The sequence below is a fragment of the Eleutherodactylus coqui genome, chromosome 7, assembly GCF_035609145.1.
Source record: "Eleutherodactylus coqui strain aEleCoq1 chromosome 7, aEleCoq1.hap1, whole genome shotgun sequence".
NCBI classification, from domain to species: Eukaryota; Metazoa; Chordata; class Amphibia; order Anura; family Eleutherodactylidae; genus Eleutherodactylus; species Eleutherodactylus coqui.
This window is the reverse complement of record NC_089843.1, coordinates 55,132,644-55,151,357: the sequence shown is the minus strand read 5'-3', so window position 1 is coordinate 55,151,357 and position 18,714 is coordinate 55,132,644. Positions and strand designations below refer to the sequence as shown.

The 18,714-nt window shown below is 43.2% G+C and overlaps 1 protein-coding gene across 1 annotated transcript in view; it reads left to right on the top strand.

The window, feature by feature from the left end:
• The window catches only part of POLN (DNA polymerase nu), a 120,414-nt gene that overhangs the window by 67,791 nt on the left and 33,909 nt on the right, over nt 1-18,714 (top strand). The window contains exons 21-22 of the mRNA XM_066574782.1: nt 13,455-13,537; nt 14,995-15,123. Of these exons, the coding sequence (XP_066430879.1) occupies nt 13,455-13,537; nt 14,995-15,123 (212 nt within the window). The remainder of the gene's footprint in view (nt 1-13,454; nt 13,538-14,994; nt 15,124-18,714) is intronic.

Sequence of the window (18,714 nt, the reverse complement as noted above, 5' to 3'; positions counted from 1 at the left end):
CCTATGGCGACTTTCTCAAGCATAACTAATGAATAATCACATACAGCCATATATATGCAGAAACAAACACTTACATTAAAACACTGACCAATCCTGGTGCATTCATCTGTTCCCTCTAGCATGTTCTTGTGGAAATGCACGCTGAGACTTGCCGCCCGGCACGGTCCGTAGGACTTCCGGGTTGCGGCCACCACGTGAGACGTCATGACGCCCAAGGCGTCATGACTACCGTCCGGTGGATATATGTAGGCTTTCCAACCCACGGAACTCCATCCGGAGGTATGATGCAATGACGCTTTCAAGTCCTCTGTCATGTGACCGCACCTAACGTGTATAGGTTGCCATGGTTACATCACCAGTGCTAGGTCACGAGCGGGTCCTAAATATAGACAGCACGATCTCTATGTGTCCCGCTGCTGGCAGTGGGGGGCCACATACTCTGGTATAATCAACACAGAAGATCTTTATGAGCAAAATGAGATCCTAAGGAGATCTTATTATCCCCACAAACATACTCCGGTCTACACATAACCGGAGAAAGAAGGGGGGAACTTATGTCCATGAATGTTTGCAAACTCTGTGGGATGCATTATTAAAGTTATAAAACATCAAAGTTGAAATAAATATATGTACACATGGAAGATGATTATTACACATGTGTACACATGAATATACATATTTATACCAGGAATGCATACATAGAATTAAAAATGCATAAATAATATATAAATATAAAAATATATACACCCACTTATGGCATAAAATGTCTCATACTATTGTTTTAAATAAAATTATTAAAATTTCTCTAGAACTTCATTTAAACCATGAGGAATAAGTGAACCCAATTTAAAAATCCAGAACATCTCCTTTATCCTCAGACAGTTGACTGATTTCACAGATATTTTCTCCAATGGAGTCACTTTTAACAATGAGGAGTCACAATTATGAGATAAACTGTAGTGTCTGGAGACACTATGTTTCGTAAAACCTTTCCTAATATTACTTTTGTGTTGAGAAATTCTGGAACTGAGACAATTAGTAGTTCTTCCCACGTACCTCTTTCCGCAAGGGCATTCAAGTAGGTATATCACATACCTAGACCTACACGTTAGATGTTGTTTTATAGGTATTTTCTCATTATCTTTACTTTTTATTTCTGTGGTGCCATGCGATATATGTATACAGCTTTTACACCGTTTTTTACCACACTTGAAGGCCCCTGTTTTCCCTTTTGGGTCAAAAACTTTTAAAAACCTCCTGGCACCATCTTGTCCGAGAAAAGAAAAAAGATTATATATTGAGGATAAATTTGACCCAAAAGGGAAAACAGGGGCCTTCAAGTGTGGTAAAAAACGGTGTAAAAGCTGTATACATATATCGCATGGCACCACAGAAATAAAAAGTAAAGATAATGAGAAAATACCTATAAAACAACATCTAACGTGTAGGTCTAGGTATGTGATATACCTACTTGAATGCCCTTGCGGAAAGAGGTACGTGGGAAGAACTACTAATTGTCTCAGTTCCAGAATTTCTCAACACAAAAGTAATATTAGGAAAGGTTTTACGAAACATAGTGTCTCCAGACACTACAGTTTATCTCATAATTGTGACTCCTCATTGTTAAAAGTGACTCCATTGGAGAAAATATCTGTGAAATCAGTCAACTGTCTGAGGATAAAGGAGATGTTCTGGATTTTTAAATTGGGTTCACTTATTCCTCATGGTTTAAATGAAGTTCTAGAGAAATTTTAATAATTTTATTTAAAACAATAGTATGAGACATTTTATGCCATAAGTGGGTGTATATATTTTTATATTTATATATTATTTATGCATTTTTAATTCTATGTATGCATTCCTGGTATAAATATGTATATTCATGTGTACACATGTGTAATAATCATCTTCCATGTGTACATATATTTATTTCAACTTTGATGTTTTATAACTTTAATAATGCATCCCACAGAGTTTGCAAACATTCATGGACATAAGTTCCCCCCTTCTTTCTCCGGTTATGTGTAGACCGGAGTATGTTTGTGGGGATAATAAGATCTCCTTAGGATCTCATTTTGCTCATAAAGATCTTCTGTGTTGATTATACCAGAGTATGTGGCCCCCCACTGCCAGCAGCGGGACACATAGAGATCGTGCTGTCTATATTTAGGACCCGCTCGTGACCTAGCACTGGTGATGTAACCATGGCAACCTATACACGTTAGGTGCGGTCACATGACAGAGGACTTGAAAGCGTCATTGCATCATACCTCCGGATGGAGTTCCGTGGGTTGGAAAGCCTACGTATATCCACCGGACGGTAGTCATGACGCCTTGGGCGTCATGACGTCTCACGTGGTGGCCGCAACCCGGAAGTCCTACGGACCGTGCCGGGCGGCAAGTCTCAGCGTGCATTTCCACAAGAACATGCTAGAGGGAACAGATGAATGCACCAGGATTGGTCAGTGTTTTAATGTAAGTGTTTGTTTCTGCATATATATGGCTGTATGTGATTATTCATGTTTTATGCTTGAGAAAGTCGCCATAGGGGCGACGAAACGCGTTGCATATTTGCATAATTTGCTATTGGCACCTTGTTTTTTGCCACGATTTTAGGTATCTTGAAATAAATTTAGCAGGAATTTCCTGCATTTACATCTAAATATGTATGGTCCTTTAGAGCGCCCAAAATATTTTTGTACATCTTTCCAAAGCTGTCAAGGAAAGTACAAAAAGTGTCTAAAACACAATCAGAATTAGCACGAGCGTTGTACAGATGTAGAAGCGCCAAGCTTGACTGGCACTGTAGCGCACCCATGCTGTTGCATAGCGTCACAGTCATTACAAAGCAAAAGCAATGTAAATAGCAAATGCTTCTGGTATTAAACAAAGAGATGTAGCACTCCAAACATTCATTTGGTCGTCGCTATATCTGCATTCCACTTTTTTGGCACAACTTCTGCATGCTTACTCAATTGTGTTCATTGTGTCTTTAAAAGGTAGATCTCCAGAGTTCCTCGGAATAAAAATGAGCAATGGTGGCAAATATAGGTGTAGAGATGTCCTCATCTTGGAATTTGTGCTTTACTTTAAGATCCTTTATTACAGCAGCCAGTTCCCCAAAAAAGAACTCACTAAGGATACCTTAACATGTAGGGGAAATGCTGCAGATTTTCCGTAGCAAGAAAAAAAATCTGCAGCATTTCCACATGCGGATCCACAGCAGATTCTGGCCTGCTGCCCTTCTCACCTCACAATCGGCAGCCCCTCACTGCAGTGCATGGGAAGACCCTCACAACCCTCACCCAGCAACTGCTACGAAGCACCACAGCCGCCTGTCAGGTGATGCGGAAATGCGCGCATTACCTGACTGGTGGCCTCAGCGTTTAGTAGCAGTTGCTGGGTGAGGGATGTGAGGGTTCCTCCAATAGTGCAGATTTTGACTCTGCTTTTAATGCAGAAATGCCATGAATTTTTCTGCTGGACAAAACCTGCAGCATATCCACTACGTATGAAAGTATCCTAATGGTCTCTTTCGTTACAAGAAAAGCATTGGAAGATGTTTTTTTATCAGCTTCCTCCCCACCTGCTTTTACTGACAGTATTACTTCATGTGCATTACTAGTGGAATGGTGAGTGTACACTGTGAGAACATTCTTGGTGGTGTAGTTTCACAATAGTAGGTCACTCCTTCAAAAAGGTAGTCTGGTTTAGAAAGCCTATTTCAAATGGCCTTGAGATAGTGAGTTAATAGAGAAGGTTTCCTTATGGAGAGCCTATATCTATTAGTCAGATTGGAGAAGCTACAAAAAGTGTATCTGGAGGACCTATATAAAAATAAAGAAAGATGGAACAATACCTCTACATCGCCACCTATTGGATGGAAGCATTCCTGTAAATCAATGTCCAACCCTTTATACAGGCTTTTGGAACAATTATTGGGAATTGAAAACCAAGACAGAATCCATACACAGGCAGCTGTTTCAGGATTTCTGCCCCTCATCAGTATGTAGTAGGATTCTGGCTTGGCTAGTGAGAGGTCTATGATGTGGGTCCGGAGAGTTATAATCTCTCCTTAAGTAGAGCAGCTGGAAGGTCTGTGAGGAGACTTATAAAGCCATGCATGCTCCTCTGGGAAATATATGCAAATAAGGAAGATGGAACAATACTTCTGCAGCACCACCTATTAGATGGCAGCATTCCTTCAAATCAATGTCCAACCCTGGACAGGTCTTTAGAACAATTCTGTCAGTCACAGTAAACTGACAGCTTCTCCTCTAGCCTATTTCCCTGTTGGGATCATGTATTCACTGTCTTCCAACTGAGCTATTATGGAAGGCTGTATGACTGTGCTTGGGGAGGGTGGAAGAGAGCAGAGAAAGCTACTATTACAGAGGGCTGTAATTTACTTCGGGCTAGTTTTCTGTTCTTTTCAGCATTGAAGGGAACTGACCAGCAGCTACTCAGAGAGAGAGGATAGACAGAGAGATAGCTGTGTAGTATTAAGTAGTCATGGTTATGCTGCACAGCCTCTAAAAGTGGAAATGGGAGATGGAGCTGAGCTTGTGCATATGCGTGTTCATGAGAGAGACCAGCTGATCAGTACTGGGAACAACCCCCAGCCAGAAACGTGAATGTATTAGAACCTGTAGACCAAGTATGAGGCTTTGATTTCAATATTTTTATTGGGTTTTATAAGAAACAAAGAAGTACAGAAAGTTGAATAGTAGTGAAACTAATTTTCCTTTTTACAAAAGAAAAGAAAATAGTTGCCAGGTTAATGCAGTGCGTCCTTTATATACTAGATATCAACTGTGAACCAGAAACTAGTTTGTACCACTTGAATGCTTTTACCTAATGGCAAAAGGATCTATTAGGGAAAGGCGGGGGATTAAGACATGGAGATATTTAAAATGGTGGTATGTGGAGGGATTTGTATGCTAGTTAAAGGGGTTGTCCCGCGGCAGCAAGTGGGTCTATACACTTCTGTATGGCCATAATAATGCACTTTGTAATGTACATTGTGCATTAATTATGAGCCATACAGAAGTTATAAAAAGTTTTATACTTACCTGCTCCGTTGCTAGCGTCCTCGTTCCCATGGAGCCGACTAATTTTCGCCCTCCGATGGCCAAATTAGCCGCGCTTGCGCAGTCCGGGTCTTCTGCAGTCTTCTATGGGGCCGCTCGTGTAGAATGCCGCCTCCGTGTAGCTCCGCCCCGTCACGTGCCGATTCCAGCCAATCAGGAGGCTGGAATCGGCAATGGACCGCACAGAAGCCCTGCGGTCCACGGAGACAGAGGATCCCGGCGGCCATCTTCAGCAGGTAAGTATGAAGACGCCGGACCGCCGGGATTCAGGTAAGCGCTGTGCGGGTTGTTTTTTTAACCCCTGCAGGGTTGTCTCGCGCCAAACGGGGGGGGGGGTTAAAAAAAAAAAAAAACCGTTTCGGCGCGGGACAACCCCTTTAATTGAGGGATGATTAGTCAGCCATAATGTTCCATTTAGATTATAAAGGGATTGAATGTTCTATTTTGGACTGACAACATTTTTTCGTAGGTGCAGTTGGTTGAGACTATAGATGCTATTTCCTTTATAGAAGAAACTTCAAAGCTTTTCCAGTTGCGTGCTATCATAAGACGAGTTGCATGTAGTATATGGCAGATAACTGTTCTGCATTCCAATGGGAAATTATCTATCCCTAACAGTAGAAGTGCCAAGCCAGGTTTGTTTTTAGTTGTGTAGGGTGAAATGGGAAACGGACCTCTCAAGTCAAATTTCCCTACAAGAATGACAAACCTCCCTAAAATGGGCCTTAAAATCTGCAGCATGCGCATCTCACCACGAACAGTATTCTAAATTATTGGTCAGATGCTACTACACTCCAATAATACTCTCATACTTCTATAGCACTGCATCAGCCTAAATGTTGGACAAACTGCGGACAAATTGGGTCACTGCTCCATATTTTCTGGAGTTGCCCACTAATCTCTACCCTATCAAAAAAAGGTCTATAAAATTATAAAAACACTCCACCCCTACATAAGTATGAGACTTTCTGAGAAGGAAAACTCAAATGCAAAAAAAAACCCCACAGATCAGTGCTTCATTATTTTGTGAAGGGACTTAGTAAGACATTGTACCATATCTATAGGAACATGTACAAGGAGAACACATTGTACCATATCTACAGAACATGTACAAGGAGAACACATTGTACAATATCTATCAGAACACATAAAAGGAGAACACATTGTACCATATCTAAAGCAATGTGTGCAAGGAGCACACATTGTACCATATCTTTAGAAACGTGTACAAGGAGAGCACATTGTGCCATATCTATAGGAACATGTACAAGGAGAGCATATTTTACCATATCTATTAGAACACATACAAGGAGAACACATTGTACCATATCTATAGGAATATGTACAAGGAGAGCACATTGTACCATATCTACAGGAACATGTACAAGGAGAACACATTGTACCATATCTATAGGAACATGTGCAAGGAGCACACATTATACCATATCTATAGGAATATGTACAAGGAGAGCACATTGTACCATATCTATAGGAACATGTACAAGGAGAACACATTATACCATATCCATAGGAACATGTACAAGGAGGGCACATTGTACCATATCTATAGGAACATGTACAAGGAGAGCACATTATACCATATCTATAGAAACATGTACAAGGAGAGCACATTGTACAATATCTATAGGAACGTTACAAGGGGCACACACTGTACCATATCTATAGTGTCACGTCCGTGCGTCTCACAAGCACCACGCTCAGCAGGGAGGCAGGGTGACGTTCACAACTACTGCAGTTGATACCACTATGCACTGTAGAACAGTGTGCGCCACAACAGAAGTGCGTAAACCAGTAAGAAAAGACCGTGTGACACAAAAAGTACCACGCTCAGCACGATGTAAGAGAATGTACACACTGCTGGAAATAGACGCACACCATGCTATGCTGAACAGTAGCACCACTCCAGGGAGGAGGAAGCCGGCCATAACTAAGCAGGGGGGGTGAAGGGTCCCTGCCTAGAAGTGAAGTAATTGCCTCAATAGAGGCAGCCCCACGGTCTTAATCCTAGGCCCTGATTTTTTTCTATAGAGGCCCCTGGAGAGATGAACCGAACAGCAAAGAAATACAGAAATGAAAACAGAAATAAAACTGAAAAGAAACCCGCAGCAACTTATCTGCAAGTAGCAATAAATCCAGCCCAGAAAAGCTCCAAACTCCCAGTATTTCACTATGGAACGGTATAAGCAGCACTGAGCACAAGGAGGGGTGAGAATATAAAGCTACTCCACACCTAGGGACTGGCACAGCAATTAGAGAAGCACACCTCCACTCTTCTCCCAGACATGACTAATCAAGCATGCATACATGCAGCAAAGAAAGATAGCACCAGCATTCTCTGCACATGGTGCATTAACCCATATCCTGCATAACAAGGCGACAGGTCTTGATCTGTGTCCAGGCCACCAAGCCACGATACGCGACCGACAAGCCGCAACATATAGGTTTTTCACACATGACTATTCACTAAGACATCATACAGTAAACCTAATCCAATCTCAATCCACAATGGATGATTCTTCTCTTATATCTTACATTTTAACAGCACCACATCACCTTTATTGGGTTCTGTCCCATAGTTTTTTTTTGCTCTAGAACTCTGAACACCTCTATTTTAATTGTGATCAGTTTACACAAAGCAGAGGGCATGAGACTCAAGAGAAGCAGGGTCCCAGAAACAATTCAGATAAAAGGTGCATTTACAAACATGTATAACTCTCTGTATGGGACAGTACGAATACGGATTTCCAAGATGGAAATACTCCTTTAAATGTTTAGGGCTCAGTTTTGCTGACACTGATACTAGATGCACTAAATTGGGAGAGAGTTATTATGTATCCATTAGTGGAACACTGAAGTATCATTTTATGTATTTCCTTTCATTTCGCTTTCATTTTTTTCTCCAATCCAATCATCCTGAAAAGAACTAGATATCTGAAAGGATAGAATAACACAATACCAGCTGTACCTGAGCAAAGAATCCCCCAAAAAACAGATGGCAATTTCTCCAGCAAAGAGCCATTTCATGCGGTGTCCATCTCTTTAACAATATGTGAGTTTACAAACAAGGAAATAGCGCGCGGACCCCTGCGCTTTATTTGGCCCATAACATAACACATATCATATATTTATAGCAGTTTTTTGGGTGGGGGGGGGGGGGAGGTGTGTGGGCTGTGAGGCTCTCCTGCACCTGAACAGTTCAGTTCAGATCAAAGAATCTCGCAGAATGTAATGTTTTTAGCTCCCTACCAAGGCAGCCTGATATGTCAAGCAGGAAATTGTTGATAACGGAACAAGTAATAAATCAGTGAAAACAGACACAGAAATGTCAAACTGTGAAATATAATGAAGTCGTCTATGGCCGTGTTTGATTCCTAGAGCGTGGTAAATTGTAGCTTTTCTGATCAGAGATTATAAAACAGCAAGTAGAAACTTACATTTAATTCACAATCTCATGGTGTAAGAAAAAGTTCACTGAACATATGATGTCCTTCAGGATATCTTTGGAGACCACCCAGTGTTAGGCTCCTTTCACACGGAGCGATAAATCGGTCGCACTAGCGAACAATGACAGAGTTCACTCATACAGCCCAGGGGCGTAACTATAGCGGATGCGGTTCCACCCGGGCCCAGGAGCCTTAGGGGGCCCATAATGCCCCTCTTCTCCATATAGGGAGCCCAGTACTATGAATAAAGCGTTATAGTTGGGGGCCCCGTTACAGGTTTTGCATTGGGGCCCAGGAGCGTCAAGTTACGCCTCTGATACAGCCTATTTGTACAGGTAGATAAATCACTGTAAATCGCAAATGTATTCACATATCGTTCAGCCGTTTACATTCACTTTCCCAGAGAATGTGAACAACTAAACAATCACTGTTCAAACATAACAATGAGCGAACAAGCATACAATTTTTATTTTCTCGTTTGGCGTACAATCGTTAGCTGTGTTTACACTGAAGATTCTCATTCAAATTCACACAATCCAACAATTTTTTGAACGATAATAGGAACGTGTAAAAGGGTGTTTAGGGAAGGTAAGAATAACTAAATAGCTATATACCCAATGTGGTCACATGGTTTGTGGATTTTTTTTGTGCAGCTCATAATCGCTTTTGCCCATTGAAACTCTTAATGGCTATGTCCAACTCTGCAACTACATTTTTTTTCATTGTCCTAATGAATCTAAGATGAAAAAAAGAAGGAACTTTGCAGTATAGTAGGTTCTAATTAAACATTTTCTATTGTTTTCTTTCTACAGCTCCTATTCAAAACTATGTGTTTCCATGGTAACTGACAAACAATTCTTCTACAGTCTGAGGGGTTATTCACACGAGCGTATATCGGCCGCTGTTTTCACACTACGATCTGATGCACGGGCTTGCCATATATGGCGTCGTACGGGGGGGGGGGGGGAGACAGCTTAGCTCATTTAAGTTATCTCCCCCTTCTCTTCCCCCCTGCCGGCTCTCTGCAAGGGAAGGTGACGAGAAGAGGTGGGAGCTAGTGTGCTGAGCTCCCGCCTCCTCTCCGCCCTTGCCGCTGTTTGCAATGGGGTGGGGCGGAGCTTAGTTCCGCCCCATCCCACCCGATCCCATTGCAGAGAGCCGGCGAGGGGGAGGGAAGGGGGAGATAGCTTAGAAGAGCTAAGCTGTCTCCCCCTGTCTGACGCCATATATGGTGGAGAGGAGAAGGGGGGAAGGGAGTTTAGTGGTCACGCTACTAAACTCCCTCTTACCTCCCTTCTCTGGGCACTGTTATTGGCTCCCATAGCAGTCTATGGCAGCGGCTGTAGTTCGGCCAGGAAGATAGTTCCAGAACTATCCTTCCTGCCCGGTGTAAAAGTGTGGGAATACGCCTGTGTGATCTGATGTATTGGAATCCAATGCATCAGATGGTAGCCTATATTGGCCGGCCGTGAAAACGCCGGCTGATATACGCTCGTGTAAATAGGCCCTGTTCCTGCAGTCATACTCCCTTCCATCTGTATCCAACTTCATGCTTAATGTACTTTTGGTGGTTTAAGAGGAAGTAAAGGACAGATGAAAGAGAGAATCAGACTACACTGAGTTTAATTATTGTCTGTTACCATAGAGTCCAGTGTTTCCCCACCTTTTCAGCCCTGGGGCACCCCTGTGAAAATTTTTTAACAGTGCGGCACCCCTACCAAAAGAGGGTGTGGTTAGGGGTGTAGCTATGCTGTGGTCAGGGGTGTGGCTTATTACGACATATGATTTTTACCTCCATCATTATAAAAAGGACAGGGCTGTTTAAAAAAATCACACAATGCTGAAGCGCTGGTTGGGCTATTGATATACATTATATTTAAAATTAACATGCTGTGGAATTAAATCCCGCACCAAATGTCAATATCCACACGAGTTTTGTGCAGATTGTTTCCACACCGTGTGGATGATTTTCAAAATCTCATCCACTTTGCTGCTACAGCTACTATAAATTCCAAAACTAATCCTCCCCGTGTAGTAATAGCGCCCCCCTATATTGCTGGCCCCAGTAGTAATAGCGACCCCCTATATTGCTGGCCCTGGTAGTAATGGTGACCCCCACAGTGGCCTCGATAGTAATAATTGCAGCCCCGGTAGTAATAGGTGACCGCCTATTGCAGCCGTGGTAGTAATAGGTGACCCCTATTGTGGCCTCGATAGTAATTATTGCAGCCCCGGTAGTAATAGGTAACCGCCTATTGCAGCCCCGGTAGTAATATGTGACCCCTATTGGGGCCCTGGTAGTAATAGGTGACCCCCACAGTGGCCTCGATAGTAATTATTGCAGCCCCGGTAGTAATAGGTGACCCCTATTGGGGCCCTGGTAGTAATAGGTGACCCCTATTACGGCTCCGGTAGTAATGGGTGACCTCTATCATGACCCTGGCAGTAAGAGCAACCCCAATTGCGGCCCGGCAGTAATAGCAACCCCTATTGCGGCCCTGGTAGTAATAGGAGACCTCTATTGCGGCCCCAGTGGTAATAGGTTTTCCCAGTAGTAATAGCGACCCCTATTGCAGCCCCAGTAGTAATAGCGAACCCTATTGCAGCCCCAGTAGTAATAGTGACCCCTATTGCGGCCCCAGTAGTAGTAGCAACCCCTATTGCGGCCCCAGTAGTAATAGTGACCCCTATTGCAGCCCCAGTAGTAATAGCGACCCCTATTGCGGCCTCAGTAGTAATAGTGACCCCAATTGCAGCCCCAGTAGTTATAATGACCCCTATTGCCGCCTCAGTAGTAATAGCGACCCCAATTGCAGTGCCAGTAGTAATATTAACCCCACATTAGCCCCAGCAAAAATATTAACCCTTCCCCCCCAGTAATAACATTAACCCCTCAACCCAATTAGTTACCTCCTCCTTGCAGTTCCGCGCTCACCCGCTGCCGCCGCAAGTATGTTACTGCCCGTGTCCCCTGCTGTCAAAAAGCGCACTCCCCTGTCTCACGCCACTGGCAGCACCTTGCTGGCCAGCTCACCCTGTGAGGGAGCCGCAGAGAGTGACAGCGGGGAGAGGACAGCAGCGCAGCACTGATGGGAACACTGGGCAGCAGAGGCACACACACCGGGGGAACTGTGAGCGACAGAGCCGGGATGCGAGGCACACTTGTGGCATGTGGGGAAGCAGGTAAGGCAATCCACATTCCACAGCCAATCAGGAGCTAGGGGTGTGATACGGTTGTCCCTCTATCTAAGCCTTGTCACACCCCTAGTTTCCGGTTGCGTCAAGGTACACCTGTACCATCTTGATTTCCAGCCAGAGAGTCGCGGCACCCCTGGCAGCCTCTCGCGGCACCCCGGTTGGGAATCACTGCCATAGAGACACGTAGGTCTGCATAGGAGCTGTAGGACATTTTTAATTAAAACCAGTTTCAGAGCTGCTTAATTTTTCAATTCAGATACATTAGGACGTTAATAAAATTGATTGCAAAGATGCATAGATATTAAGTGCTGATCTCTTGCAAGAATTACACTAGAAATGCCTGCTGATCTACTACTCAAATTAGTAAAGTATCATCCCTCCCAACATTCTAATCCCAAATGATTGGATATTTTAAGCCCTGCTTCCAAAACTGCATAGAAATAACACTTTTTAGGCAAATCCACATAAGCTATGTATTTTTGCTGTCCCATTTGCTGGACTGTTGGAAGGTATGGAGTGCAGAGCTGTGAAGGATGTGTTATGGTCAGGAAACAGATGTGGATCCACTTTACCACACACTGATTAGGCTCTGGGCTGAATCCGGAGGCTGTACCTGGGGAACTCGGGTCTTCACCCTTTTACTCCACCAATTGGAATCTCGTCTTCACTGTGGGATCTCCAAGATGTTACTCATGGAAGGTTCGTTTTCAATTCCTAGTCATTGTTACAAGGCTTGTATAAAGAGTCTAACATTGATTTGAAGGAATGCTGCCTTGCAATAGGTGGTGCTGTGGAGGTATTGTTCCATTTTCCTTGTTTGAATATTACCTAGAGGAGCATGAATGACCTTTTAAGTCCCCTCACTAACTGCTCTCCCTAAAGAGATAGTGTATCTGACCTATGGAAGGTTTACACAACCGAGTGGAACCAAATTACTTAGGCATCCTCCTTAGGTGGAAGATGCCTAATAGATAGCCAGGACTGACAGCGAATAGGTTGGGGAAGCATTAACAGAGTGCTCACTGGCCCTTCAAATACAGGGGCGGGTACACATGTGTGTATCCTATGGGCAGATGTGAGGGATTAAGTACTGGGAACGGCATGGCTTCTGCCACATTTCTGCTGCTTTAACACTCTGCGCTCCTTTATATACTGTAGGTTAGAATCCGGTTTTCTTGTCCCGTACCGCGTACTGCTGTGAATTGAACTCGGTGATTTTTATCCTATTCTGAACTTGCCTAAATGAAGAGCTTCACCTTAAATGTGTTGCTTTCAGGTTTGCTGACAGAGATACTGGATGTACCTAGCTGTAAGAGTATAATTAGGCATCCATTAGTGGAAGGCTGAAGTATCATCTTATGTTTTTCCTTTCATTTCCCTTTCAATTTTTTTGTTCCATTCCAATCATCTTGTAAAGAACTAGCTTGCATGTTGCAGAATATTCCGGTACATCTGAAAGTGTGCATAGGGTCATGTTCTGACAGCAGGCATAGCACAGTGTATTAGTTCTTGTACACAAGGTTCATGTAATTTATCATAGTCATCTATTTTGGTAATGCTCGGAGCATTCATTATTCCTTTTTTTAATTTCCTTTGCAGGGTAAAATCCAACCAGATGCCTGCACCATAATTTACAGTCTCCTGACAATGACTTTTTTATCTATATCGTACAGTGTGTGAACTTTTCTTTTTCTCCACATAGGAAAGATGTAGCGTATGAAAATATAACCCAAGCTGATCGAGAACAAACAAAGCGAGTGGTGTACTCTGTCATCTATGGAATAGGTGAGAACGGTTATTAAATTGATTTAAATCGAGGTAGAATTGGTAAAAAAGATTGAAGCTGGACTTATGTAATGGCCCAAGAAAGAAAGATCACATGATATCTGCATAAGGGTGAACACCCACTTGCGTTTTTCTAAAGCTGTGATATCGCTGTGTTTTTTTAACGCAATTGTCAATAGGACTTTCTAATGTTAAAAACGCATCACACAAAAATTGCGAAGCACAACTTTGCAACGCGTTTTTAACATTATAAAGTGCCATTGACAATAGCGTTAAAAAACGTAGCGATATTGCAGCGTTAGGCCAGCTGTCCACAGGCAATGCGGTATCCCGGGGCAAAGCTCCGCCGCGGGAGCTGCTGCCTGGGAGCAGGAGCCGCCGGCGAATCACCGCCGGTCAGCTCTATCTTATGCGCGATCATGCTGCGAATTGCCCGCCGCGAGTGGAGAATCGCAACGATTCTCCGTTCGTGGACAGGTTCCGGCGCTTTCCATAGCAATGCTATGGGAAGCGTCGGCCGGCGTGATTTGCCGGCGGTTTACCGCTGGCGATTACACTGCCGTGGACAGGGGGCCTTAGAAAAACGCAAGTGGGTGTTCACCCTAATACATCTTACCTATCCATGAAAAAGTATAGAAAAAAGGATAGAAATCTATACTGTAATTTTCTTTTCTTTCCCAAAAAGAGTCGCTAAGGCTTGTTTTCAGGGAATGCCTTATTATACTTATAAGCGGCAGCTCAGACAATTCATAAATTCCGCCTCCTTAAAGCGTTGGCTGGGATTTGTTCTTCGAATGCTGCTCAGCCAATCAATACAGCACTCGAAGAACCAATAACAGACATCTCTTCATGGAGGCGGAATTTATGAATTCCGTAACCAGGAAGTGATCCTGTGTGGGCGGCTGAGGACACCTAGGAATCTGCAGAGCAGCGGGAAAGAACCTGGACCAAGCCTGCAGGGTAATGTATTTCTTTTTTTAATGTAATGTGACTATTATTTTTGGGGAAACACTGTATCTATCGAAAAATATTCGGTATAAAGGCCCTTTTACACGGGACGATTATCGTTCAGGGTTGTTCAAAACCCCCACGCTCCCGCAGGAGTTTGAACGATAGTCGTCCCGTGTAAATACATGCAGAGACCTGAACGACTGAGCAAGAGTTGTTCAATCATTCAGTTTCTGCAATCATAAACCTAAACGACTAGTCATTCAGTGTAAACAACAGCCGTTCAGCTCTGAATGACTGCTGCTTACAGTGAATGGAGGCGGTGGGGGAAGAATGCTCCCCGTCCCCCGGGCTTCCATGCTGGCAGCGCTCTGAGCGATGCTTGCTCCTGTGTAACAGCCCAGGAGAGGGCTTCACAGGGACAAGTGTCGGGCATCATTTGCCTGGCAGCTCACCCTATGTAAAAGGGTCTTAAACTCAAATCTTATATAATTGTACTTATGTTACAGGAAAAGAACGTCTTGCAGAGTGTTTGGGTACAACACCAGCAGAAGCTAATGCATTTATGGATTGCTTTCTTCAAAAGTACAGGGTGTCTGACTTCACCCAGAAAGTTATACAGGACTGTCACAGTAAAGGTACAGTACATTGTATTTGGGCTTTTTCACTAATGCTAGTTTTGAGATGATGTACAGAACTTTAGCCTTAGATGTTACCATTGTTCTGTAGTCCAGAATGTAAAGTGGACCTGGCATGTTCTCATGTCAACAGGATGGCCCTAGTTTTGCAGCTGCTGCCCTGCTGAATCCAACTATGTCTTTCTTTTGTGCATACTCACCTACGTTCCTCAGTACTTGCTATCATTAGATAGACTCCCAGCACTATGAATGTGTCAAGTGGACAGTCCCAATCGCTCCCTGTCAATGGGTGAAGTCAGAATTAATTAACAGTGATTGGTAGGGACTGCTTACTTGACAATACAAAAGAGGAAAAGAAAAGCAAAAAACACTAGCTCACCAACCAATCTTACCAGAGGAAGGAAGCACGGACACGCTTGACCAGGCTCAGCAAGGATGCAAAACAGAAAAAAGGTTGGGCTCGTCCAATTGGAAAAATGTATAAAAGCACTAAACTTTAGTTTGACATGATTCTAAAAACATATTAAGGTATATGTAGACAAAAATGACCATAACGCACAAAAATTATGCTCTATACCCTTCAGTGGGTTTAGAGCATTTGTTTATGTGTTATGGTCATTTTTAGTCTACATGACCTTAATACTTTTTTAAAAGCATGTCATTTTAAAGTTTTAGTGTTTTTATATATCTTCCCATTGGATGAGAATGACCTCTTCTTTTCTTTTTTGAATCCTTGCTGTCCACTTGACAAAATATGAGCACCGGGAACTGAATCTAAAGGCCCATTTACACGGGACGACTGTTGGGCAAACGATGCCCAATACTTGTCCCTGTATGTACTCGCTCCTGTGTTGTTGCACAGTAGCGAGTATCGTTGGCTCGAAGCTGGGCAGCTGGAGAAGATTTCACTCTTCACTCTTCCCCACTCCTCTCCATTCAAATTTAAAAGCGGCTGTTCAGTACGGGGGAGAGCAAGGAGAGAAATCTCCTCCAGCCGCCCCACTGCGAGCCAACAATACTCGCTCCTGTGCAGCAGAGTGGGAGCGAGTACGTGCGGGGATGAGTGTCAGGCAACGTTTGCCCGACAGTTGTCCCGTGTAAATTTGGGTAAGAAGAGCTGGTAAAAGGAAATGGGAGAGGGGATTATAAACAAAGGAAGGCTATTGTTGGAGTTAGCTGGGCCACAGCTACAAAACTGTGCAGTCAACCCGTTGACATGAGGATATGACAGGTCCTTAAGGGGGCCATACACCGAACATAAGTGTTAATTGTTACTGCCAATGAAGTCTCTTCAAGTCTGCTATCAGAGGAAGCAAGCTTTGGATATTTTGTCTTCACAATACCTGATGTTTAGCTCATCAGAGATAAGATAACTTAGACAGTGGCTTGTTACCGTCTACTGTTTGAAATGAACATGTGGGGGGAGATAGCAGTCACCTGAATACTCCATCATCTAGGTGTATGGCCTACAAAGTGTAATACAGTTTACCTTTCAGAGCACACACACTACATGCCTACACTTTGTAATGTATTAGGTGTTGTATTCTGGTCTATGGACTGAATTCATGGGGACCACAGCTATTTGTAGGACAGCGTTTAATTGCATGTAATTCGTATAACATCCCAGTGCATCCATTCCTTGGTAAGAAATTTATATTATGAGATTTGGGCACCGCACCCAGCACCACTGAACCACTTTCTAAACAGTGGTGCAATATTCACTAACTGTAGCTTTGCACATTACCACTTAAAGGGCCACTCCATCTTTGCTCCCCTCATTTGATTGCCGGCCACACTCTTGACATCTCCTGTGTATATTGCATTCACCTCCGTGCAGTGCAGACTCCTGTCCAGTAATATGATAGCAGTTTCTGCACCCCCACGTGAAGAGCTTGTGTGGCACACTCCACATAATGTCATCACACAGGAATTACAAAGCTAAGTAAATCTCAGCTGGTCAAAACGAGATCATCTGATTACCTGAATAAAAGGACTCCAGGAAGACCACTGCTGTCTGTATGTCCTATTATGGCATATGGAAGTCATAGAGAAGGTTCTGGCTGTCAGCAGCGACTAGTGGGAGCTTTCTGCTTATACACTGAACTCTAATAATACAGTATGCAGTAAGCCAATGCCATTTAAATTCATGGACATACAGTATATTGTTATCATGGTCATCTGTGTCTGAGAGCTAAGATGAATGGGCCATGTACAGAAGTTTAGGATATTAGGGGGGACCTCTGTTGTAAGCTATAAACACCTCTTTATTAGCTCATAGTATTCTAATAGGACATTTCAGAAACAATAACACATATAATTGTCATAATGTAACAAGGGAACATTCTCCCACGTGTTTCGTTCAATGCCTTGCTTCTCAGACAATATGAACATGTTTGCAATAACGTTCTCCCAGGTAAGCTGCAATTATGTCATTTTTCTTAAGAAAGCTTTACAAGCATTAGAAAAGAATGACAAGGCTGCTCTGTTAAGTGGCAACATTGATTATTCAATTTTCAGTAAATCCCAGTGAAGGACTAAATAAGTTTTAATCCACATAAATGCACAGCACATTATTTTCCATCTGAAACACTATAAATCCTAGATCGCTACAGATCTATTGTATTAGGACGTAGAATCACATTATGAAAACTTAGGTCGCTGATTTACAATGTGCAATTATTACATGGGGTATTCACGGATTGAATAGTTATATTTTGATGTGGGTGCCACCTCTGGGAATCACACCTATTGCCAGAACAGGGGTACTGCAACCCTATCGCAGCTCACTTGCACAGCCAGGGGTAGCCAGGGTTACAGAAATAGCCAAACTAGCTCTTTCATACTTTTCCTTAACTCCCATGTGAGTTTCGAAAACAGACAAACTTAGTAAACTATCCACGAGTTGTGACTTGTCTATGTATAGTATGTATATGTAATTTGTTAGTTGCAATCACTTGAGCATTAGTAGATAAATCACATTTATACATTATATATAGAATAGATAAGAGAAAAAAATCTAGTTTGAGTGTTGCTGAACCTCATTGCCTATACTATGGCTTGGCTTAAATAGGTTGTCCGGTTACTGGACAACAATGCCCCCAGAGCTCCAACTGTGTTAAAAAAACAAAGAGCAGTACTCAAGGATCCAGCTTCATCGTCCTCCCAGTGTTTGTTGTGGAAGATGTCAACGGAAGTCACCTGACCACTGCTGCCAATCATAGACTACATCATCACCACCTGTTCTCCTGGCATCAGCAATCACATCCTGGGTGTCTTGATGCCAGGAGTTAGAACGGTGCTTTGATGCCAGCTGCAACGGTCAAGTGACTTCCAACGACATCATCTTCCATTATGAACACTGGGAGAATGGCATCAGAGGCACAAAAGGCACCAGAGCATGGTACCAAAGGAGAAAGCAGGGATGTTGTCTGCATAACAGACCATGACTAGGGTAGGCATGGTTCATTTAAAACAGTAAATCAGGCCAGGTAAAGGAGACAACTAGAAGGATAGTGCAGCATCTGCCTAACAGAAGACCTGGAAGATGCTGGTGACCACTTTCAGGGAAGGATGAAGAAGGTAAGAGAAGAC